Source organism: Vicugna pacos, chromosome 4 (genome assembly GCF_048564905.1).
Source record: "Vicugna pacos chromosome 4, VicPac4, whole genome shotgun sequence".
Lineage (NCBI taxonomy): Eukaryota > Metazoa > Chordata > Mammalia > Artiodactyla > Camelidae > Vicugna > Vicugna pacos.
Window position 1 is genome coordinate 24573797 of NC_132990.1, and position 24071 is coordinate 24597867.

The window sequence follows — 24071 nt, forward strand, 5'->3', positions numbered from 1 at the left end:
CTGACTTACTTTACTTAGTATGATAATTTCTATCCATGTTGCTACAAAGGGCTTTTTATGGCTGAGTGGTATTCCATTTTATACCACATCTTTTTTATCCATTCATCTGTTCATGGGCATTCAGGTTGCTTAGCCTGAAAAACTTTTGGGTAGCCTTTATGTTTTCTTTCCTTCGTGGATCATGAGCTAAATGAAAGGCAAGCATGTTTTAGCATTGCTTTTTAAAAATTTAAAAAATTTCTTTTTTGCTGCTCTTGTTTTAGGTGGCGTTTTTAAAGAAACGGTAAATAATTACACCCATTCAGGGTCACATGAAAACCTGCATTTGCTCTGCGTCCTGAAAAGATCTGCATCTCTTCTTTGAGGGACTAATGAAAATGGCAAAGTGCTGCTAAGTGGCCTCTGGCCGCAACGGCAGGAAACTTGAACTGCTGAGTAGCAGGAGTGCATGGTCTGTCTAATGGGAGGTTCTCGGCCCCGGTCACTTAATTCTTTTAACAACTTCAGCACCACATTTATGTGATGTTTCAGTTTAAAAACTGATTTTACAAAATGAAATGCACTGCTTCCTCAGAACCTCCCTGTGAGGTAGACAGGACACAGGTTTCGTTATCTTTCTTCTGGCTTTTGTGTGTGTGCTGTCCCCACCCTTTTTAGATTGTGGCAAAATACATATAACACAGACTTCACATCATAACCACCAGTTCAGTGTCATTAAATAAACCCATAATGTGGTGCAGCCATCACCACCATCCATCTCTGTAACTATTTCCGTGATGTAAAACTGAAACTCTATACACATTAAACAGTAACCTCCCCACTCCCCGCTTCCCCCAGCACCTGGCAGAGGTGAGTGATTGGACCAGACTCACACTGCTTGCACACCTAGGATAGAACCCTGCATTCCGCCTTATGTCCCAGCATGCTTTCCCCTAAATCATGCGGGAGGAAGTGGTACAGGGATGGAGCCCTGGTCTGGGTATTGCTCTCTGGTTGAGGGTCCCATCAGTCTCTTTTTGCATTGACCACTGTCCTTGCTGCCTCTGACTCTGAAGCACATGTGATGGCTGGACCTGCTGGTGCATCCATGACCTCAGGGCTTGGCATTCTCCACTGGCACCAGCTGGTCTACAGATGCCAGAGCCCAGTGGCCACTCCCGTTTGATCCCTGTCTCTGTCCTTTGCCACAGGGTCATCTGAGCTGTCTTTTAAAAACATCTTATTTTGCAGTAATTCCACACTGAGAGAAATGATACAAAAATAACACAGAGAGCTTCTGTATTCCCTAATCCCTTTTGAACGTTTTGCCATATTTCTGTTTTATTCTCTCTCTATTCCATATACACATTATTATATATTTTTTCTGGATCATTTGGGAGTAGGATACAGCTCCAGACAAGGTGGTCTAGAAGGATGAACTGGAACCTTCCAAATGAACAAGGGAGGGAAGTGTCTGGAAATAGCTCTCATGCGCATTCCTTTTCTCTGCTTCCCTCTAAATCTTCTTTCTTCCAAGTTCAGCTTCTCCACCTTTTTGAGTTCTTCCTTTTATTGAAAAGCACAAAGAATCCAAAAACTACCCAAGCCTTCCAGATAATATGAAGGTTTATATTTTTGATTGGGGAAGGCTTTGTAATAAGTCTTAACATGAGTTGTTTAGGAGTTGGTTATCTAGTTTATAAATTGACTAGAATCTCACTTAATAGAACAATTGTATCCTTGATGCTTGCCCTTTGGCTTTTTCAGCTTTTGAGCTTCTCTCTTAAAGTACAGGACTAGAGTGGCAAAAAAAAAAATGTTGAAATTTGCTTCCTATAATTCTGGTAGCCCTGGTGGCAGGCCTTGGGGAGAAGCTGGCAGTGACATGTATTTGAGGAGTGCCTGTGAAGCTCTCTCCCCGATGTAGTGGTGGCGCCTCCCCTCATCTTCTGTTCTTTCTAATAGCCATGAAAATGGCTATGTGAAAACGTCACCCATGGGGCAGAATTTGGTCTGATGAGCAGTTTTCTTTAATAAGAAAAAGAAATTCAATAACATTGAGCAGTAGATTTCCTGGAAATCTGTGGTGGTGTCCCCTGGGGTCCTACGTTCATAACTCTCGTGGTTACCATTCAGACTGTAGATTATATAAATGGTGCCTCCCAGAGCATCTCCACTGGTCTTTCTTCATTTATTCCTTATTCCTTTTATCCCCTATAAGAGACTTCAACTTTGATGAAAAAGCTTCAAGGATATTAAGTATATTTTTATTAATTTTTGAAATTTTATTTCATTTTTTAAAAATGGGCTAGCTTTTGTTTGATGGTGCAGCAGCATAGCACATTGTGTTGACTTGGTTTGCGGGGAACTAAATTTGACTTGATTCTGCTAGTTAAGATTTGAATGAGAGAAAATGTATAAATAATGAAACTGTAAGCTTTTCATTCGAGAATAGTTCTACATAGTGATTAAAAATTAGAGCAGTATAGAATTCCATAGTAAGACAGATAACCAAATCAAAAAATGACCAAAGAGCCTGGATACACATTTTTCTAAAGAAGATGTACAAATGGTCAATAAGTACCTAAACAGACACTCAGCATCATTAGTCACTAAGCAAAACCACAAAGAAATACCATCACACCCACTAAGGTGGACAGTAACAAGTGTTGTCCAGGAGATGGAGAAATTGAAACTTTTATACATTACTGGTGGGAATGTAAAATCACACAGTCTCTTTGGAAAATGGTCTGGCAGTGCTTCAAAATGTCAAACAGTTACAGTATGATTCAGCAATGATACCCCTAGGTATGTGCCCGAGAGAAATGAAATATATGTCCACATAAGAACTTGTACATGAATGTTAATAGCATTATTCATAATAGCCAAGAAAGTGGAAGTAACCCAAATACCCATCAACTAATGAAGTGACAAATAAAACGTGTTATATCAATACAATGGAACATTTCTTGGCAGTAAAAAGGAATGACGTACTCATATATGCAACAACACAAATGAATCTTGAGAACATTATACTAAGGGACAAAAGTCAGTCATGAAAGACGACATATTATATAATTTCATTAAAATAAAATGTCTAAAATGTGCAAATGTGTACACACAGAAAGTAGATTAGTGTTTTTTTAGGACTAGAGGTGAAGAAGATGGGGAGTGGCTGCTAGTAGATGGGTATAGTGTTTCTTTTGGGTGACAAAATATTGTAAAATTAAATTGTGGTGATAGTTGCACACTTCTATGAATAGGCTCAAAACCTGTGACTGTATACTTTAAATGAATGAATTGTGCGGTTTGAATAATTTCTCAATAAAGCTGTTCAAAAACTGAAAAATTAAAGCAGTAAAATCAGGGCAAAATAAGGATGTATTTTCTAGCATACTAATACTTGTCATTGAAATATGAGTTGTTGTTTTCCTTCGCCTCTGTAAACCCAATAACAATATTTTTCTCTAGCTAAAAATACATTTTTTTCCTAGCATCTGAGTATAACATCTAGGTTATGCTCAGGAGTAGAACAGACAAGTTATTCTGTTCAGTTAAACTTTTAATAACCGTGCTTACTTTGATGGTGCACATTCTAAAATTGAAGCAATATAAGGAACACCTAGCATGGCTTTTTTGCAAGGGTGCATTACCTCACTACAGTGTTTTATATATATTTTCTTCCTTTATTGAAGGAAGGAAGAGAAGACCTGAATAAATATATAGAGATGTGAAAATATAATATTGTAAAGACTGCAGTTCTCTGCAAAATCTCTGAACATGTAATGAAATCCCACTGAAAATCTCAGCAGGACTTTTCTTGTAACTTTACAATAATTGACTCTAAAATTTATAAATAAGAATGAAGTTGCAGTAGCAGCCCCAGACTCCCCCCAAAAGAGCATTTACTAAAATAGAGGACTGGCCTGTTGGCATATAGTGTCTAAGAAAGCCATGATAATGAAAATTGTGTGACTGATACAGAGAGAGGCCAATATGTGAATGAATCAAAAGAGTGCTAGAAATTGCCCTGCGCATGTATGGAAACCTGCCCTGTGTTAGAGATTGCAGTGTTATTCAGTATGTCGGAGTATGATAATTATGGCATGAACACATGTCAAAGATCTACTTATCAGTAAGAAAATCTGCAAGGTAGTAAAACTGTTCCAAGAGCATTTGGAGGGACTGAAGAAAGAATTTTTGAATAAGATTTGTTATATACAAAACTAGTTAATCTCTTACAAGGTAATAAAACCATCACCTTACCAAATTATTTGCTTATGTACCAGACAAAAAAAACTACAAGTTAACGTATTATTTTGCAGAATATAGACCTTAATCAATAGAAATTAGCAAATCAAACAAAGGTATGTCCCTAGAGAATGAAACATTCCTTGGGTGGGTCTGTTAGACAGTGCTCCAACACGGCATTGAGTGAATGCGGTCTTTCTCGTGTCTTATTTCTAAGCTAAGAAGTAGCTGAAGAATAAGTTATTTATTACTGTTGGGATAATTGCCTGTCCATATGGGAAACAATTACATTTAGATTACACTGTACACAAAAGTGAATTCCAGATATACTTGTGTGTTATTTTATTTTCTATGTGTGTTTCAAACATTTCTCATTGAAATATGAGAAAACACGTTCTTGATATAATGCTAGGTAGTAGGTTAAATGAGCAAATTAGGTCTATATAAAAATACTATTGAATAAAAAGTCAGTTTGTAATATGATATACTTATGTGATAGTAATATAATTTTAAAAATACTATAGAATTTCTGGGACTTTATGTGCATATACATAAAAGCATAAAAAACTAAATTTTTATACCTCAGGAAAAATGAATAAAATCTAGGATTGTCTTATTAATGATTATTTAGTTCTGCTAAATTCAAGTCTTTTGTGCCTGGAAAAGATATTATAATTGTAGCTTTGAAACCTGCAACATTTACGAGGCACAATAGACTTGGTTTTAGCAGAACTTAGTAAATTTTAATGTTTTATGTATATGGTATGCCAAATCATTGGAGAAAAGATGTGGTCTTTTAAAAATTATCTTGGGAAAAATGGCAACAGATTAAGAAAAATGCATAGCATTACCTCATACCATCCTCAAATTATAAATGGATCAACACATTAAGTATTAAAAAGTAAGCAGCACTGGTAAAATTATGTTATATAATCTTTGTGGAGGAAAGGTTTTTTTCTAAGTATGCCCTTAAAATCAGATATCTGAAAGGGAAATGATTAGTTTTGATTAAATAAAAATTTCAATATTGGGGAGAATTTAAAAATTAAAGATAAGACAAATGAGAAATGGGGACATTTTCACAGTACATTTCAGAGACCATGTTTTTCTAGCCCTTATAAATGAATCTGTAAGAGAACAGATGGGCAAGAATGGTCTGAAAGGGTCAACAGCTCTTTAAATGTCTTTTCCTCTTTCTCTTCTTAGAAAGGGAGAGGACAGTCCTTGCCCTGGGGTCTGGTTTACCTGCGTGCTTAGCACTGTCTCGTTCTCCTGGTAAAAAGTTCTTGCGATGGAAAATAACCTGCCTTCAAACTACATTTTCCCTTATCTATGGAGTTTTCTTCCCTCTCACCACCCACACCCAACCACCCTTGTGAAAAGAACTTTGATTTTCCCTGAACCTGATGGGTACAATTTAGGTGACTTGATATATTCAAGACAAGATGAATTTTGAATATAAAATATTACAGAGTGTTGGGAAATCTGAAAGGTAGAATAGAATCAAACTCAACTTAATGTACAATAAGGGCATTAACATCATAGAATTAAAAAAAAAAGCCTCTCACATGAAAACATGCTCAGTATCGCCAATTATTAGAGAAATGCAAATCAAAAAACTGTAATGAGGTATCGTGTCACAGCAGTCAGAATGGCCATCATTAAAAAGTCTACAAATAATAAATACTAGAGCGGGAGTGGAGAAAAAGGAACCCTCCTACACTACTGGTGAGAATGTAAATTAGTGCAGCCACTATGGAGAAAGTATGCAGGTTCCTTAAAAAACTAAAATAGAGCTACTATATGATCCAGCAATCCCACTCCTGGGCATATGTCTGGGCAAAACTCTAACTTGAAAAGATGCATGCACCCCAGTGTTCATAGCAGCACTATTTACTATAGCCAAGACTTGGAAGCAACCTAAATGTCCATCGACAGATGACTGGATAAAGATGTTGTGGTGTATATATATATATATATACACACACACACACACAGACACAATTGACTATTACTCAGCCATAAAAAGAGTGAAATAATGCCATTTGTAGCAACGTGGATGGATCTAGAGATTATCATAGTAAGTGAAGTAAGTCAGAGAAAGACAAATGCCATATGATATCACTAATATGTAGAATCTAAAAAAAATGATACAAATGAGCTTATTTACAAACCAGAAATAGACTCACAGACCTAGAAAACAAAATATGGTTACCAAAGGGGAAAGGGCTGCGGGGAAGGATAAATTAGGAGTTTGGGATTAACATATACACAATGCCATATATAAAATAGATAAACAACAAAGACCTACTATATAGCATAGGGAACTATATTCAGTATGTTGTAATAACCTATAATAGAAAAGAATCTGAAAAAGTATATGTATATGTATATGTATAACTGAATCACTTTGCTGTATACCTGAAACTAACACAGCATTGTAAACCAGTTACGCTTTAAGAAAAAGAAGTAAAATTTTTAAAAAGCCTCTCTAAAGGGAAAGTCAATAACACATTCCTTTCTTCTCTATGGCTTGTGTATAGTTAAGCTGAATGGAGGCGGGAGCTTGTTGATTCTATTACAGTGCAGGGTGGGGCTTATTCTTAAACTCAGTGGAAATTTCCTTCTGTCCAGTATACCTGCCTCCATGTGTGTCTGTGAGGTAACTGGGTCAATGAAGTGGCCTAAGATTCTGTAAACAAGATCCTTCTCCACCTCCTCTATGTTAATAGCTCGGCATTCTGTGGTGTCTATGCAATGTTTTTTAAATGTAAGATACATGCCCTTTAACTACAGAATTTATTGTTAGGAAATACTCAGGTAAGTGAGTTAAAGGGGGCCTATTGCAATATTGTTTGTAATGATAAAACATTGGGAGAAAAGAACGTATCTCAAAATGAAGGATAAGTAACAAATTATGTTACCTCTATTCAGTAGAATGCTATACAGACAGTGACTATGAGAGAGTAACTCCATATTGATTGAGAAGAAAGGATTCAGGATACATTAAGCATATAATGAATGAAACCAGAATATCTTATCCCAAAATACGTATGCCTCTTTGACATAAAAATCATTTTGAGCCAAAGGCAATCAAGAAGCAGTAAACACTGAAAAAGTTCTCCCTTCTGCCCAAAGGCAGGACATCAATTCTCTTTGTACTAGAGATAGACTCTTAGAGCTCCGAGAGTCTACAAACAAACCTTGTTAAATTCACCCTTTTTTTCCTAGTTATTTCTTCACCATTTACCCCTAGCCCAACCCCTGTGTCCTGCCAGTTCTTCACAGATTTGTTGTTGTGTTGTTTCTTGATCTAAGAAGTTTAAAATATTCCTGCTCTGGTCATTTCTTTGGGTCTTCATTCTCTTAGGAAGGCTCCCATGTACATGTAAAAATTCAGTCAAATGTATATGCTTTACTCTTGTGGATCTATCTTTGTCAGCTTAATTTTCAGACCCAGCCAGGAACCCTATGAGGGTTGATGAATGCTTTTTCCTTCCCTGCAATAATATTCCATTTCAATAAAATAGAATAATATATGTATAGATTTACTTGGGAAAGAGCTGGAAGGATATCGACAAGTTACAATGGCTGTTTTGGGTAGACAGCTTTGGGGGGTGATTGCAATTAATTTCTTTTTTGTGTACTAGAATAGAAAGAAAAATAAGTTTATTGTATTGAGGCTGTATTTCAGGAATGTTCACCACGTAACTGAGTAGATTTTGCTATTTGATTTTCAAAATTGAGAAAGGAGGTGAGATATTTTAAATAATTGAAGAGCTTGTGTCTTGTACTTGAATGTGTGTAGACTTCTCTTACAAGACAAAGAAATACAAACCTCACTGCCTTTTCATTAACAGGCCTTCCCGAGTGGATATGGCAACAAGCAGCCAACATTTCTCATCATTTGATACAAGACAGGCATCTGGACAGCATCGAACATCTAATGTGAAAAGGTCAGGAAGCGGGTGTGGGTATTCCTGGGGGACCGGGGAGAGGAGCCCAACCCTTTGATGACTTGTGACGTTGATGTTAGAGTGGGGCTTTGTGTTTTACTAACTGGTGGGGTGGGGAAGAACCCCGGGCAGATGTACTGCCCACCTTACAAATTAGGGAGGGAGACTGGGAGCTGCTAAGGGATGTAGTGAATAGAAGGCACTGTTAACATAAAGGAAAAACAAAACTTAGTTCAGCTCTTGGTGCACAACTCCCCTTTGAGCCTTTTTTATCTTAAAAAATTTTAACTATTAATTTTATTATAAAATAACATAACCACATTGCCAAGCATTGGGAGAGATGGAGGAAAGAAGAACTATGAGCACGTTAACACAGACTTAGAATTTTGGTGCACTTCATTCCAGTCTTTTCCCTGGGCACATGCTCCTTTGTGTGAATGTAGCCATATGTTTTTCATTGAATATTGTATTATGATTATTTTTCTACTTACATTCTTTTTGTAACGTTGGCTTAAAAGTGTATTTTAAGAACCATTCCTTGTGGAAAATGCAGGAAATATAGAAAAGCACAAAGGAGAGATAAAATACATATTATCGTCACCACAACTAGCTTTTTGGTGTGTGTCCTTTCTTTTTCTCTTCTTACGTAGAGATACTACTATTTTTTTGCTTAATTGGGATATTAATTGTACTATTTTGTGACCTGCTTTTTAAATTGTAATATATGATGACATTTTTCCTTTTCACTAAATATTTTTATAATATCATATTTGACTACTGAGTACTGTTCCTTTCTGCCCATTTTAGAATTGTTTTAGCCAGTTGTCTCTTTTTGAATATGTAAATTGTTCCTTTATCGGATATTAAGGCAACTAACTCTGTGAAAGCTTTATTTTAGTACCACGAGAAAGTGCTTTCCATCCATCCTTATAGGTTTATTAAACCTTAAATTATACAGCACATCTTCAGCATTTTAGATTTTGCATTTGAAATTTCAGCTATTTTTGAGTATGTTCAAAATATTCATGGACTTGGCAGTTTGTCTTAGGATTCAGCCCTCACAATATATGCAAGGGGTACAGTATTATAGGGACTGAGGAGTGGAGATGAAGTTGAAAATAACACCCAAGGATCTGAAGGCATTTATTTTCCACATTACTTTTGTATTCCATATGTCTCTGCTCATGGAAATCTGAGCTATCTTCAGAAATCTGTGTTCTTCTCTCATAGTTGTCCTCTAACCCATCTGATAGTTTCCTAGGTAACCACTGCATCAGCATTTATAATGCTGAGTTTGAAAGCTGAAATAAAATAAATTAAAAAATATTACTGAAAGCAGTGACAAAGGGTGAGCATTCAGAGACAGAGCTCCCGGCTCGATCGGTACGCTGGGAGTCTGCAGCAGGTGTGTAGCTGTGGGAGGCATGAGCAGTACACGCCATTTCCAAAAACAGCAAAACAAACGAGAAGAGGGTGGAGAAAGGAAGCTTCAAGGAACACAGACATCGGAGGAACAACTGATGGAATGAGTTCAGTCAAGCACTGTGGAGATGTGAGGGACAGGACGATGCAGTGAGATGCGGCTGCAGGTTGAGCAAGGGGTTGGGGGAGAGGCATGTTCTGGAATAAGGGTAACAGAGCCACGTGTTACAAAGAGGTCTACAGGGATATAGGCTGAAAAGCTTCCTTTATGTCCTGTAGTTAGGTCATCAGAGACCATTCGCTTGGAGGGTTTCAAGGAAATTGGGGTGGGAGCCAAGCTGCAGTGGCTGAAGATGAATGGGGTTGTGGTGTAGGAATAGTGAGAGTCAACGCCTTTTTGAAGCTCTTGTCCCTGACGAGAAGGGGTGGGAGAAGTTCAGGAGAGAAAACAAAATCAAGAGGAGGTTATCTTTTTTTTGCAGGTTTGACTTTAAGTAGAAATGAGTGAGATTTGTGTGTGTTTCTGAGCTGGAAAGAGGGCAGAGAGGAAGAGGTCAAAGATGAATAACGGCAGAAACAGGGAAATGTAAGAAATAGTGTAAAGGCATCTTCCAGTATAGTCTTAGCACGTGTAGGTTTCATTTTAAAATTAAATTTTTCTTCAAAAAATTAAAAATTCCTACTCTGCCTTTTAATCAACAGGTCTTCTAATGCATTTGTAAAAACAAGCACTTGTAAATTTATTGTGGAGCAGCCCAGAAGGACATCTGCCGAGTTGAGCAGTGCTTCAAACTTGAGCAAGTATGTGGGTAGTTAGACTGTGTAGAGAGTAACAGAACCTGACCTGATGTGTTGCTTACTCCTCATGTGACTGTTTGCTCCACAGACAAAGCTGTGAGACAGTCAGGGAGTGAGTTGGTCACTATTTAACAAATGAACAATCTTGGATGACAAATGACATACCGAGGGTGCTTCAGCCAGGTAGTGAATTGCTTCCTGATGCTCTGTCTTCTCATTTCCTGGCCAGGGCATCTTTCTTTTTTTCCTTTTTTTCTGCTACTTTGTTTCTTTTTTCTCTTGGGGAGGAAGTAATTAGATTTATTTATTTATTTATAAATGACGGTACTGGGGATTGAACCCAGGACCTCATGCATGCTAAGCATGTGCTTTACCACTGAACTATATCCTCCTCCACTCTGGCCGGAGCATCTTTAATGAACCATTTGGCTCCCTGGTTATAATCCTTCTCATTTGTTTAATCTTACGAAGTGTTTTGACAGCCATGGTTTCTTTTGATCGTACTTCAACTTGAAAGAGCCAGGTAAGAATCTTTCCACATAAGGATGCTGATGCCCAGAAGGGTATATGGCTAACTAAAATGCCTTGCAACTCTGAAACTCTTTGAGCTTGAGTTACTGCTGGTGTTCTTACAGGGCACCAGTGACAAAGTTTCAGACACTTGTAAGTTTTATGTTCATCACTTTAGATCTGTTAACACACTAGTTGTCACACAGAAGCAGCTGTGTTAAAGTCACTTTTAGAAAAACGAGGAAAGACTTTCCACCCTGGTCCAGAGCCTTCCTATCATTTCCTCCTCTTACCGTATTTTTTTTTTTACTGTATCTTTTTATTAGAGTTGAGAGACATGTTGTTTGGTCTTCCATGGGACATGGAACGATGCCAAGGTTGCCCACTTTTCAATCTCTAAGATGAAGCGTATTTTGTCTTCTTGATCTACTTGAAAAATTTGTCAAAAGCAGGAAGTAGAACAGAGGTCAAGGGTGTCTGGATTCAAGGAATGGAGAGCAAACTTTTTACAGACTTTGTTATACTTCACTTACCAAGCCTAGCCTGTCAGCTCAGTGTGGGCAGAGACCACTGGTAGCTTTATCCCTTGATGAAGGCAGGTGTTGGAGAATCCCAGAGGTGTGCAGGGAGTTCTGATCACTCAGGAGGCTGAGTTCTAGAGACTGTTTAGTGGGATGAAGTTTTCAAATGGCTAAATCATTGAGGTTATGGCCAAGTTTTGAAGAGGAGCTTGTGAGAGAAAAGGGAAAACCTCTCTTGGATTGTTTAGTAGATAATGCAGCATAGAGAGAGTTACTGTTTAATGGGTATAAGGTCTCAGTTTTGCAAGATGAAGTCCTGGAGGTTGGTTGCAACAACAAGGTGCCTATCCTTAACGCTACTGAACAATGCACTTGAAAACAGTTCAGATGGTCAATTTTGTCTTATGTGTATGCTACCACAATGAGGAAAAAAAAAATGCAGGACAGATAACCCAGACATTATTATGTTGAGTTCAGCCTAGCTTTCTTTGACCTCCTTCTTCTTATGTTTTAGTTCTGTAGGCTAAGTGCTTTTTAAAAACAATTGATCAAAGCTCCACTCTTTCTGTTAGTTGATAGATCTACCAAAGCAGATGTGATGTGAAGCACTGCGGCACCACTGTGGAGTGGTTTTGGATCAGAACTCTGCAAGCCCGTCTGGTTCTGAAGGACGAGCACGTAATTCACACAAGGAGAGACTAGCCACTCATATTCCTTTAAAAATAATAGCATTTATCTGTTCCTTTTTATGAATTATTTAGTAGCATTTTGACCGTATGTTATCTCTTCAATGTTAATACCTGTTGAGGAGATACTGTCATATCCTCATACACCTTTTATAGATGAGGAAACAGAGCGTCGGAGAGGTTAGGTAACCTGCCTACAAGTTCATCGCCCTGCACAGCCCACCGTGGACTGTGAGCGTGCCGGGTGCCTCCTCTCCCCTGGACAGTTAACAAGGCCCTGTGCCAGGAGCTCCGTCGTCTGCTTGTCCAGCCGCAGCTGCCCCCCAGCCTCACACAGCTGACACGTGTTGGTCTGGAGCTCTTGGGAACATGGGCTCCTGTATTTGCTTGGGAAAGAACCCTCAAGACTCCTACACACGTTGGTAAAAGTCTCTGCAGAGTACTCTCTGACCCTGCTACCATTCTGTGCCTGCACATCCTTGAGTGTTTAGTTCTTTCTTCGGAAGAACTGTCTCTTTTTGGCCCCAGTCTAGAGCCAGCTGAGATGTTGGTAATGGGGTCAGATCAATAGAGGTCAATCTCTCAGCTGTATTATTCTTAAAGACTATATTGGAGGATGTAGGCTGGAGGCATGGAGAAATGGGCTTTGACACACGTCTCAGTAAAATTTAGGTTCTCACTTGCAAGCTCCCCTTGTGAGGATGGTGACGTGGTGGAGTCGAGACTGCCCTTCCCAGCTCACGGCCGTGTGGAGAGCGTAGACTGTTATGGGTCCGCCTTCCCTACAGGAAGGGGCCAGGTCACTTGTGCCCAGTCAGATGGCTCCTCTCCCAGGAGAGGAATGAAGAGGTGGGGGTCCGGGATGGCTATCAAGCTGAGTTCCCCACCAGGGGAATCTCAGGAGTGAGGGGAAATATCTCTCCCGCACAGCTGTTGCTTTCCAACTCACCTGCGAGTTTCCCAGGTAACTAGTCAACATTCCCCATACTCACCTATTGCTACTGAGCCTTTATTACATAGAAATGGATTTAAAAGAAGTTCGTAGTAGAGGCGCTTTTGGACAGTTTTAAAATGTGAGTAACTATTTGGGTGTGCCCTTATTTTAAATAATTGATTTATCAAGTAAAAGAGGCAAATGAAATGTAAGGAGTAATTTAGAGGAACTTAAATGTACAGCATTATTATCTGTTGGTTTCTTAGACTTCTGTTCATTTTAACACGAATCATAAAAATCTCCTCTCTGCTTTTTCTTTAATAGTTCTCATAGTTAACAAGGTTGAGAGTGGGTCATCAGGTTACGAGCAAAGTATGGAGAAACTTTGCCAGGTCAGAAAGGATGAGTGTGTGTGTGGTTCTTATCAGGCAGGCGAGGCTGGGCAGTTTGACCCTCCTAGGTAATTGTTCTAGTGCCTCAATATACAGAATTCATTATACTTAGATTTCCACGTACTTAACCTGACCTTTATAACTACCTTGTAAAGTAGGAAGCGGAAACCTAGGGAGGTAGAGTGAATTGTTCAAGGTTATCCAGCTGGTAGAGATAAGACTTTTTTCTTTAAACATTACTTTTATGTTTAAATTTAAAATTTTTTTTATAAATCAAATTTGCATCCTATGAGTAACATGAATAGAGTTCAAGTAATTTGGAAAGAGGAGAAATAAGTCCCCAGTTACCTCTCTACCCACTGTAGTGTCAGTATAAATTCTGAGTCCTCGGAGGGTAGAAACGAACTCCCCAGGTGAAGAACTGAAAATGGCATTGGGAGTCTGAGATCTGGTTATCTAGGACCACAGTTTCAGTGGAAGCAGTACATATGAGTAGTCGTTGATGGAGGGTCTTGAAGCAAAGGGGCTCCTGGGCTCCTGAATAAAGCAGAACTTTCTCTGGATGTCCTTAGCGAAGAATCCAGATTCCTGTCTGCCTGCTGCTAGCTTGATCCACAGTAGCCCTCTTCTCCCCTCCCCCCTCCTCAAATCTTCATAAATAAAAGAATTCTGACGTGTTGATTATCCTGTAAGGAGTATAACCTTTATGTTACAAAGGGCTAGGTTTTCGCTTCTGTTTGCCCTCATAGCTACTAAGGTTTTAATGAGAAAAACTTCTTAACAAATAATGCTTCAGATGTTCTGAACATATTTTATTCGGCCTTTATCCTCCATATTGGCATTTTATTCTTTCCCCACTGCCATGATTGCTAACTTGTGCTACACAATTGCTTAGATAAAGAAACAGGTTATTATTTTAGATATTGTTCCTTTTAAAAATATCTTTTACCTTTAAATGAACACATCTTCTTAATCAGAAACAGGAAGAAAGAGTCTTCACTTTACCAAAGTTATATATTAAGAGAGGCACCTGGGTGGGGCTCTGACAATCAAGACTGTGAGCGTGCAGTCCCTCTGGGCTGGGCCGGGCACTCGCAGCTTTTGCAGAATTATACCCGTGGTTGTTAATTTGCATAGGCTTTGACAGTTCACCAAGCACACTCACAAGCACTGCCTTTGTTCTCTTGCACTCATGGTGAAATGGGAGGCCATTTCAAAGATGAGGCAATGGACTCAGGAAGTTAAGTGACTTTCTGAAGGTCACAGGCTAGTGAATGGCAATGCTGACTTCTGATTTCCGGTCCAGGAATTTTCATCCCACCTCATCAGGCTTGAAGAGGAGGAGGAGGATGCCATGTGGATGAGCCTCGTGGAGATACTCGGCTGTTTGTAAATAGTCATACTCATCACTGTGGTCTGGGCGGACAGGTGTGGGGCTGGGCAGAAGGGTTTGAACCTCATGTGGTAGGTGTGGGCAGCCATTGTAGGTTCATAATTTAAGGGGACAGTCTGATTGAAATCTGTTTTAGGAAGAGTCATCTGAGAGTGGTATCCAGGATGAATTACAGCAAAATCAGTATTATCTGGGAACTTGTTGGGCCCGCCCCAGGCCTGCTGAGTCAGAAACTGGTGGTGGGGTGCAGCAGTATGGTTTAACCTGCCCTCTGGTGAGTCAAATGCACGCTGAAGTTTGAGAGCCCCATAAGCAAAGCAAGGAATAGGAAGGCATTCTTGCAGACTGTTTCACAATTCAGACTTGAGGTGGTAATAGTCTCAGTTAATGTGATGGCAGCAGAAATGGAGAGAATACCTGACTCCAAGATGTGTTTGAGAAGTCCTGGTCGAGATTAAACTTGCTGTCTTGGTCAGTTGTTGTAGACCCCACGGTCACACCAGTATTCTGGGAGGGAATGAGGTGTCAATTTCATGTGAACGTGTTACTAAAATGCTAGAAGGGTTCTGGTCACGGTGTTTGGAGGTGCTCAGCGCCTACTTTCATTTCTCCCTCTGAGCTGAGCTTGCAAGTGTATCCTCCCAGGGGCCAGCGTGGCCGGCTGAGATGCACAGGTGGTGATTTGTTTGGCAAGGAGACCAGTATCTGTTCATGGCCCATTTCCTGGTAATAAAGGATGAGCTGTACTCCCAGAGAGCTGGTGGGAGTGGAGGTTAAGAGGACAGGTGAGAGATGACAATGGAAAACTGAATGGTTGGAGGGAAGACACTATTAGAAAGGGAGTAGCAGGGAGAGGGTATAGCTCAGTGATAGAGCGCATGCTTAGCATGCATGAGGTCCTGGGTTCAATTCCCAGTACCTCCTCTAAAAAAAAAAAAATTAACAAATAAACCTAGTAATCTCCCCCCACCAAAAAGAAAAAAGAAAGGGAGTGAGATTTCTGAGCTAAAAACTTCCCTTTGTTCTTAGAATAAAATCCATCTTCTCTGCCACTATGGTTTCTGGTTTCTGGTTTCTGCCTGCTTTCTGTCCTCCTTTCCTCCCACTTTCTGCCTGGCTCACCACATTCCCAGCTTAGTCTCCTCTTCTCCCCTCAACCTAGATATTCCCATGGTGCTTCCGTTGTCCAGTGCTCAGATGTCACCCTTTTAGAGAGCTTTCCATGACCATCCTCATTAATGTTGGCCTTCTCCCCACTCCTCTCCGCAAACCAGTTTCTTTCCTGGCCTAATTATCCCAGTCTGAGATGATCTTAGTTACTGGTCTTGCTCAAGTCTGCCCTCCCTCCCCAGGAGCATGAAAGGTCTTTGACAGCCCAGAATCCTGTGTGTCTTGTTCACTGAGTGCCTGGCACATAGTTCGAGCTCCAGAAATAGTACTTGAATGAATTCTAGGTAGAGATTTGATGGGGGTGGTGGTGGAGGAAGTAGGGGAGAGATGTGTCTGTCGACACCAGGCAGCAAATGACAGCTAACATGGACTGGGTAGTGGAGGTGGAACAGGATAAATGCAGGAGATGTTCAGGAAGTAACATGACAGAATTTGGTGATGGACTTATGTGGGAGGTGTAAGCAACTTTATTGTGAAAAATATTCCTCCTTAGAGAGGTTTGTGAACTCCTAGCATTTTTATTTGAACTCTTCTTTCACTGGAAACTCAAGGGCAAAGCAGTTCTGTAATATTATTAGTCAAGGTTCTCCAGAGAAACAAGACCAAAAAGATATATTGAGAGAGAGAGACACAGAGAGAGATTGATTGATTGATTGATTGATTGATTGATCATGGGAATTGGCTGACTTGATTATGGAGGCCGAGAAGTCGCATGGTCCACTGTCTATAAGCTGCAGAACCAGGAAAGCTAGTGATGCATTTCAGTCTGAGTCTGAAGGCCTCGGAAGCAGCAGCGCAAGAGAGCAGAAGATGGATGTCCCAGCTCAAACAGAAGGCAGTCACGAATTCACTTGTCCTCTGCCTTTTTGTTCTGTGGTGGCCCTCAACGGATTGACTGATGCCCACCTAGCTTGGGGAAACCCACCACTCAGTTCACCATCTCAAAGGCTAATCTCTTCCAGAGACACCCTCTCAGACAGAGAAATAATATTGTACCAGCTCTCTAGACATCCCTTAGCCCATTTAAGCTGATGCGTAAAATTAACCATCACAAATTCTGAACTCTCCTGCTAACCTCTTTTCCAAGAGGAGAGGTGCCTTCAGATCGTAGGCATGAAATTCTCTTTCTACCCAGAGCTGTTTCAACATCCAGCTGCCCACTCAACAATATTTACTGACATGTGCTATGTTCTAGATCCAGCGGAAGGCACTAGCGGTCCAGCAGGCACAAGATATTTTGGATGGTAACAAGTGATATGATGTAAACAAAACTGAGGCAGGATGGGGTGGGGTCAGTGAGACAGCTGTGAGTTGGTGCTTTTTGAGCTGAGATCTGAAGAACTAAAAAGGAACCGGCCATGAGAAGACCTGGGGCCAGAGGGTGGCTGGCTCCCTGTAGCACCTTCAGAACCCACCCATGGAAGATGAGTCACTCAAGCTGGATTTTGTTTTCACGCTTGACAAATGAATTTGGAGAGGATGGTGGCATGGAAATTCAACTTTCAGCACTTTTCAATAAATCATTGTACTTGCTCATTGACTTACTGAAATATTTTCTTATTAAAACTTGTTACATAAAACATTTTAATGATGGCTCTAGTTTTACAGAGCAGAATTTCTATCATTCATAAATAATTAAGACAGTTTTTAAAAGGTAAAATCATGACTCATACAGATATAAAAGCGAACATGTATTAAAGTTTTTACTTTAATTCATTAATCAGTGAGAGAACTAGGCAGATGTTAAAACAGATTCAAAGGAGAACTCGAAGGCGCACAAACTTACATGGAGTAAAGGAATATTGAAATGGATGTGCAAATTCAGGCACAACCAGCTTTTCCCACAGTGGATGAGGGAAGTCAATTGAAGGCCAGGAGAGAATTTACATGTGTTAAATAACAGAAGTTCAACTGAGTAAATTTAAACATCTGATTGTCATTCTTAGGCATTTCATGAATTGGGCAGCATCCCAGCTAGCAATAGAAGGGAGCTCCGTCAGGCTGCAGGAAAGGAGAGGGTTTTAAAGGCAGAGAGGAACCAGGGGAAAAAAGGAGATTATTAGCAAAAGGTGCATTGTTTCAGACTAGGCCCCCCTCCTAAGGGGAGTGGAAGGATTCTATTAGCAGATTTCCTAGTGTTATTCAGGAAATTCCAGGTTGGCTGGTTGAAGATCACCTTCTTGGGGAAGATTGAAACTGTAGTTAGGTTATGTTTAAGTCCTGGCTGGACTTAGCATAAGTGACTCCATTTTGGTTATTTGTTGTTTCTCTTTTAACACATGTCTATAGACAACAATTATTTTGCACTGCTAGCAGTTACATATAATTTACAGGGCTCTAAGAGAGCTCCCTTAGAATCAAATGACCAGAGCAAATAACCTGGCAAGGTCTCCTCTAGATTTTAGACAATGCAGTTTTCTCCTGAAGCACAGTTCTTTCCCCTGCATAATCAAACTGAAACAAAATAACCTCTGCTCCGCACCTCCCATGAGTAGAGGTAGTTCCTACACTTGTGGTCTTTGGAGTGATGGGGGGACAGCTATCATTTATTTAGTGCCTGCTATGAGCATTATTTGTCAGTTTATTCCAACCTCGAAACAGCCCCATGAAGTAGGTGGTGTTCCCATTTTACAGATAAGAAAGCCAGGTTCCCAGAGATTAAAGAAATAGTGGGTAAGTGGCAGAGTTAGAATTTCAGCCTGTCCTTCTGTCTCCAAAGTGTAAACACACACGCATGCTCTCTCTCACCCCTATAACAGCTTGCTAATAGCAAAAATCATAGAAATCCTGTGTATTTTTTTCTTGATCTTTAGGTCGCCGTCAACCAAGGTAGATCTCAGGAGTGGCCTGGAAGAATGCTCAATGGCGTTGAACTTATTTCTAAGTAACAAATTTACTGATGCCTTAGAATTGCTTCAACCATGGTAATTAACCTTATTTCTTTGGGATAAAATGTATTTTTTCAGATGCTTTTGACGATTTGGTCTTTGATGCCATGCTTGTCAGTTAATTTTTCTGCATTTCTACTTGAATATTTATAAGCTAATTTGGTTGAAACCCCTAAGTGTTCGTTAGTTTTAATATCCAGTTAGGAAATCTATCTTCCTGACTTTAATTTGTCGAGAATTTGATTCTTTCTCCTATCTTAATTTCTATACTGGTTCAAATCATGTCATCTCTGTAGTTTTGTAATGCTTTATTTTGCTTTCTTTGGTGAAATATTTTTATGTATATTCCTCTTGAGCTTAAATATCACTGGGAATAGTTTTCCTTTGAAATGGAATGGGGAGAATAAAACATACTCGTCTCAGATGCTGGGAAGAAATTTAAGATAATAAAAATATTATTGGGACTCTCTATTTATGTGATAAACAAGCTCAGCAAGTTAATTTCTTTTTTTGGGGGGTGGGTAGAGGTAATTAGGTTCATTTATTTATTCACTTATTTTTAATGAAGGTACTGGGGATTGAACCCAGGACCTTGTGCATGCTAAGCAGACACTCTACCACTGAGCTGTACTCTCCCCCCAGCAATTTAATTTCAATTAATGGCACCCGTTAATTTTGATGATGTGGCAGCAAAAACCCATGCTGAGCTTTCTTCCTGGGCCTGACTTTGGCCACAGTCCCTACATGTGCACGCGACTATAGTTTCCATCGTGCCTTCAGACACAGTGGCTTACTTGGATGCAGTTTAGACCTCATGTAGTAGTTTTCAAGATGGTTACTTGGGCACAAGAGTGGAACTCACATTCCTTTGAGTAGTCAGTCAGACGACACGACTCTGGTCATTGACTTTGAATCTTAGAAATTAACCTACCTACTGAGGCTGCGGTAATTCTAAGATTTAGAAGAGCTGCGGTCAGTTAGCATTTCTGAGGTTAGGAACAGATGATAAAGTGGATGGCGAAGCCCCTGGTCTAAGAAAATTGCCCGGTGTTGTCTCAGACACTTGTCTCACAATCTCTGCCTTGCCTGTCTCCAGCCCTCTGTCCTTTCCAGTCTCTCAGACCTCTCTCCCTCCCTTCCTCTTCTGAGTCTATATCCCTCTGTCTTCCTCCCCTCTCTGCCTTTCTCTCCTTGTCTCTCCTCTCTCAATCTGCCTGCCTCTTCCTTTGTTTTTCATAGTCTTCTTTTTCTCTTTGCCAAGGACACCCCGCTGGTCATAGTATGGAATGAAAATAAATGCCTTAGTCCTGTATTTAGTCAAGAATTCTATTCTCTGATCTTTATGTTTGTTTCACTGTTAAATATATGTTTTTCCCACTTGAATACTTTTTTCCTCTTGGAGAAGCTTTTGGTTTAAAATGTGAGGTTTAAACCACCCTCGCTGGTTAATTCTGGGCTGCTCTTACTCCTTGTGGGTTTTTTTGTTGTTGTTTCCTTTTTTGACTAGCTAGTGCCCTCACTGTTTCGGGACTAACTGCGGATTACCAAAGGATGTTTAGACTGTCTCCAGAGGGGGGAGAAGAATGTGGCTTGTGTTTGTTTTGCAGAGCAGCAGTATTATATTGGAATTAAAAACAAAACCCTGCATTAATGTTTTAAACCTTGTAAATAACTAGTTAACATAGCTTGAGAAGTTTTGAGAAAAGAAATTATGTTTTCACAGCCTGAGAGCCTGGGGTGGGCCATCTTTTAGGACTAATTAATATCCTTAAGAATCAAAGCAGTTCTCACTGATAATTTGATAATTAGAGTTATCAAGAACTTTCATTAAGGATTTCCACATAATGGGATTAGATTCTGTATGACGTCTACCATGGATTTTTGTCTGGGTCCTTGTGGCTGACCTAACTTGCTGTAAAAATATTGCTTCCTCATGGCCTCTGGCTGGGAGAGGGGAGTTGATTTTAAACAAGCCTTATCTTTCAAAAACCATATCAGAATTTCTCTGCCACAAAAAAGCTTTTCAGCGGCCTTTAGTTGAGCACTTATTTCAGAGCTAAAGACAGTACACTGCTTGTTCAACTGGGAAAAATCAATTTGCTTTGAAACATTGTCTAGGAAATGAATTGGCAGGCTGCCCCCTTGTGGTGGAACAGGGAAAAGCACACATCACATTCCGCTTCAGCCTGGAATGTTTCCTGCTGCCCCCGTGGGCTTGAATTGGAAAAGTCTCTGGTGCTTGAGTTTTTTTAGGGCATGCTTTCTGTAGTCCACATTATTTCAGTGGTCATGGTAAAGGAGTAAAGGTCATCACTGTGAAAGTCACAATGTGGATTTACTGGATTTCTTGTGGTTCGTATCAGATGAGACCTAAACGCTTTCCGGCTGAATTGAAATGTATTACTTTTCCGTGTCCTCCCCAGGGCGAAGGAGAGCATGTACCATGCCTTGGGCTACAGCACCATTGTGGTGCTGCAGGCCGTCATGACCTTCGAGCAGCAGGACATTCAGAATGGCATTTCTGCCATGAAGGACGCCTTACAAACCTGCCAAAAGTATGAGCTGAGCAGTTAAATACTTGGGATATGCCGGCAAGCTTTGCTGTCTGTGTGAGAAAATGGATGCACTTTGCCTGACTGAGAGCTCTGTTTGAGGTTGGCCATGGTTATAGAAAAGGGCTTGAGCATCAGATTTCCCAGCCTCATGTGGTTTTACGTACTAGAGATAAACATTTCCAGTAAGGGATTATAGTGTGATGCTGGTGTGGCTGAACACTGGGCATCTATACTGTCTACTTTTCTCGTTAGTAACTTGAGCTACTGAGATGGGCCGAGGGAGATTTCAGCAGGGTTGGCAGCAAGCATCTCTCAGGGGTCTCTGTGGGTGGAGCGTTTAGGTGCTACATGCCAAGCCAGGCCAACCAAGGAGCATTCTTTAATGTGGGAGATGTTGCGAATTCAGAAGGGAGTCTTTTGTTTGTCTAAATGAACACATTTGAACAGCTTTGGGTGGTGAGAATGAGATGGAGTTTCAGTTTTCTTTTAATCTTTGTGTGTATAGACAGCCCCTAGCAAAAGCTGTTAACTAGCATTGGTGAATTTTAACACGGATGAAGTTATGTCCTCGTGTAGTGATGTTGCCAGCCCCTCAAACGAAGAGGGATTCCAAACACTGCACTCTAACTCTGTTTTTTTTTTTAATTAAAGCTTAGTTGATTTATAATGTATGTTAGTTTCTAGTGTACAGCATAGTGATTCAGATAGAGATATATATATTCTTTTTCATTATAAGCTATTACAAGTATTGAATGTAGTTCCTTGTGCTATACAGTAGGATCCTGTTGTTTATCTATTTCATGTGTAGTAGTTGTATCTGCTAATCCCAAACTCCTAATTTATCCCTCCCCTCATTTCCTCTTTGGTTACCGTAAGTTAACTCCATTTTTAACCCGTGGCGACTCTTACCACAGAAATACTGATTTTAGGCATAAAGATCAGGGGAGGCACTTGAGTGGGGTAGCAGTCACTGTTTTGTGGAGGTTTGTCCAGTCACGTGTTCAGTAAGCATGGTTGGATGCCCACAGATGCCAGTCCAGGGCTGGGAGCTGGGTGTGCTGGGTTCAAAAGGTTGGTCTCTATCCCCAGACTTCAGAGTTTAGAGTCCTGCCTTGGTGACTCTTTGGTATGATTGTGACTGATATGGATTCAAATGAAAATGAGCTTGGCCTGATTTATTGTTATTTTTTCCTTCTTCTTCCCATCTCCCCTTCTTCTTATTCTTTGCAGATATAGGAAAAAATGCACAGTTGTAGAATCTTTTTCCAGTCTTCTTTCTAGAGGATCATTGGAACAGCTGACTGAAGGTAAGAGGCATTTAAAAGATTTTTTTCCCTTTCTTTGAAAAGTTAAAACATGATCATGCTCGTAAAATTCAACACTTAAGTGTATAATGTAAAGTAAATGGAATGTCTTTCCCTGCTCCCCATCATACTCACCCTACAGAAGTAACCACTGTTAATTCTTGGTCTTCAAGCCTTGCAGATTTTTCTCTGTATATATACAAACATGTACAGAAAGTACACATACGATTTTTGTAATTATTATTCATTTTTTGCAAGCATAGGCTCACATGATACATGTTGTTCTACAATGTGATTTTTGACATTGACTTTTCCCATGTCAACACTTATAAATTGTACTTCATTCTATGTAGCTATGTAGGATTCCATAGGCTAGGCACCACACATACTTTTTCTCTGTTGAAGGACAGTGACTTTTTTTTTCACTATTACAAATAATGCTATCCTAAAATCCTTGTCTTCATGCATTTTTTTCAAGTATTTCATAGGAGAGATTCTTTTTTTTTAACATTTTTTATTGAGTTATAGTCATTTTACAATGTGTCAAATTCCAGTGTAGAGCACAATTTTTCAGTTATACATGAACATAAATATATTCATTGTCACATTTTTTCCAGGAGAGATTCTTAAAAGTGGAGTTGTTGGGACCGAGTGTTTGAAAACTGAAAACATTTATAGATGTTACCAATTTTTCCCTCCAAACTTAGATCATTTTATATTCTTACCATCCATGTGCGATAGTTTGTTTTTCTGCAAGCTATTAATTTTTTCTCAAGGTCAAAGTAATTTTGACACCTTTAAAATAATAATGATGTTTCACAGTATGGAAGATGTTTGGTTTGTGGTCATTTAGGAATATTCAGGAATCCGTGAATGTCTGTGACATCTTGATCCAATGGCTGGGAGGAAATGACTCCTCTTGCTGTCACTTGCTTGGTGTTCCCACAGAGATCAGGGCAGAAGTTCCATGATCCACCCTGTTTTATTAGTCTCATTCTCTAGTCGGAATGGTTTACATGAGAGGAGCATCCAGATACTCCTGTGGAGGAGAAAAATAATGCTCTTCAAATGTGGCTGTTGTGAAATAAAGCTTCTGCCACCCGAGGAGAATTTGTGCCTGTGTTGTCAGTTGTCAACTGTGTTCTCTGGAAAAGGTCACAGGAAATCGTTAAAGGAGCCGTGGCTGATTAAGGCAACGGCAATTCTGGATACTGCTGTCAGCCATTCTTAGTAGTCAGGTGTGTGCCAGACACATTTTTTAGTGTGTTTCATCATGAAGTTTTGTTTGCTTTGTTCGAAGAGTATTACTAGC

General features: G+C 39.8%; 1 protein-coding gene across 13 annotated transcripts in view; it reads left to right on the plus strand.

Moving 5' to 3' along the window:
* TTC39B (tetratricopeptide repeat domain 39B) overlaps positions 1-24071 on the plus strand; it is a 124752-nt gene that overhangs the window by 57977 nt on the left and 42704 nt on the right. For 10 of the 13 annotated variants that reach the window (XM_031676980.2, XM_031676977.2, XM_072959398.1 and 7 more), the window contains 5 exons: positions 8091-8186; positions 10311-10409; positions 18826-18936; positions 21324-21455; positions 22686-22762. In XM_031676980.2, coding sequence (XP_031532840.1) covers positions 8091-8186; positions 10311-10409; positions 18826-18936; positions 21324-21455; positions 22686-22762 — 515 coding nt within the window. The remainder of the gene's footprint in view (positions 1-8090; positions 8187-10310; positions 10410-18825; positions 18937-21323; positions 21456-22685; positions 22763-24071) is intronic. The other 3 variants (XM_015242671.3, XM_072959402.1, XM_072959408.1) reach the window with 1 other exon arrangement.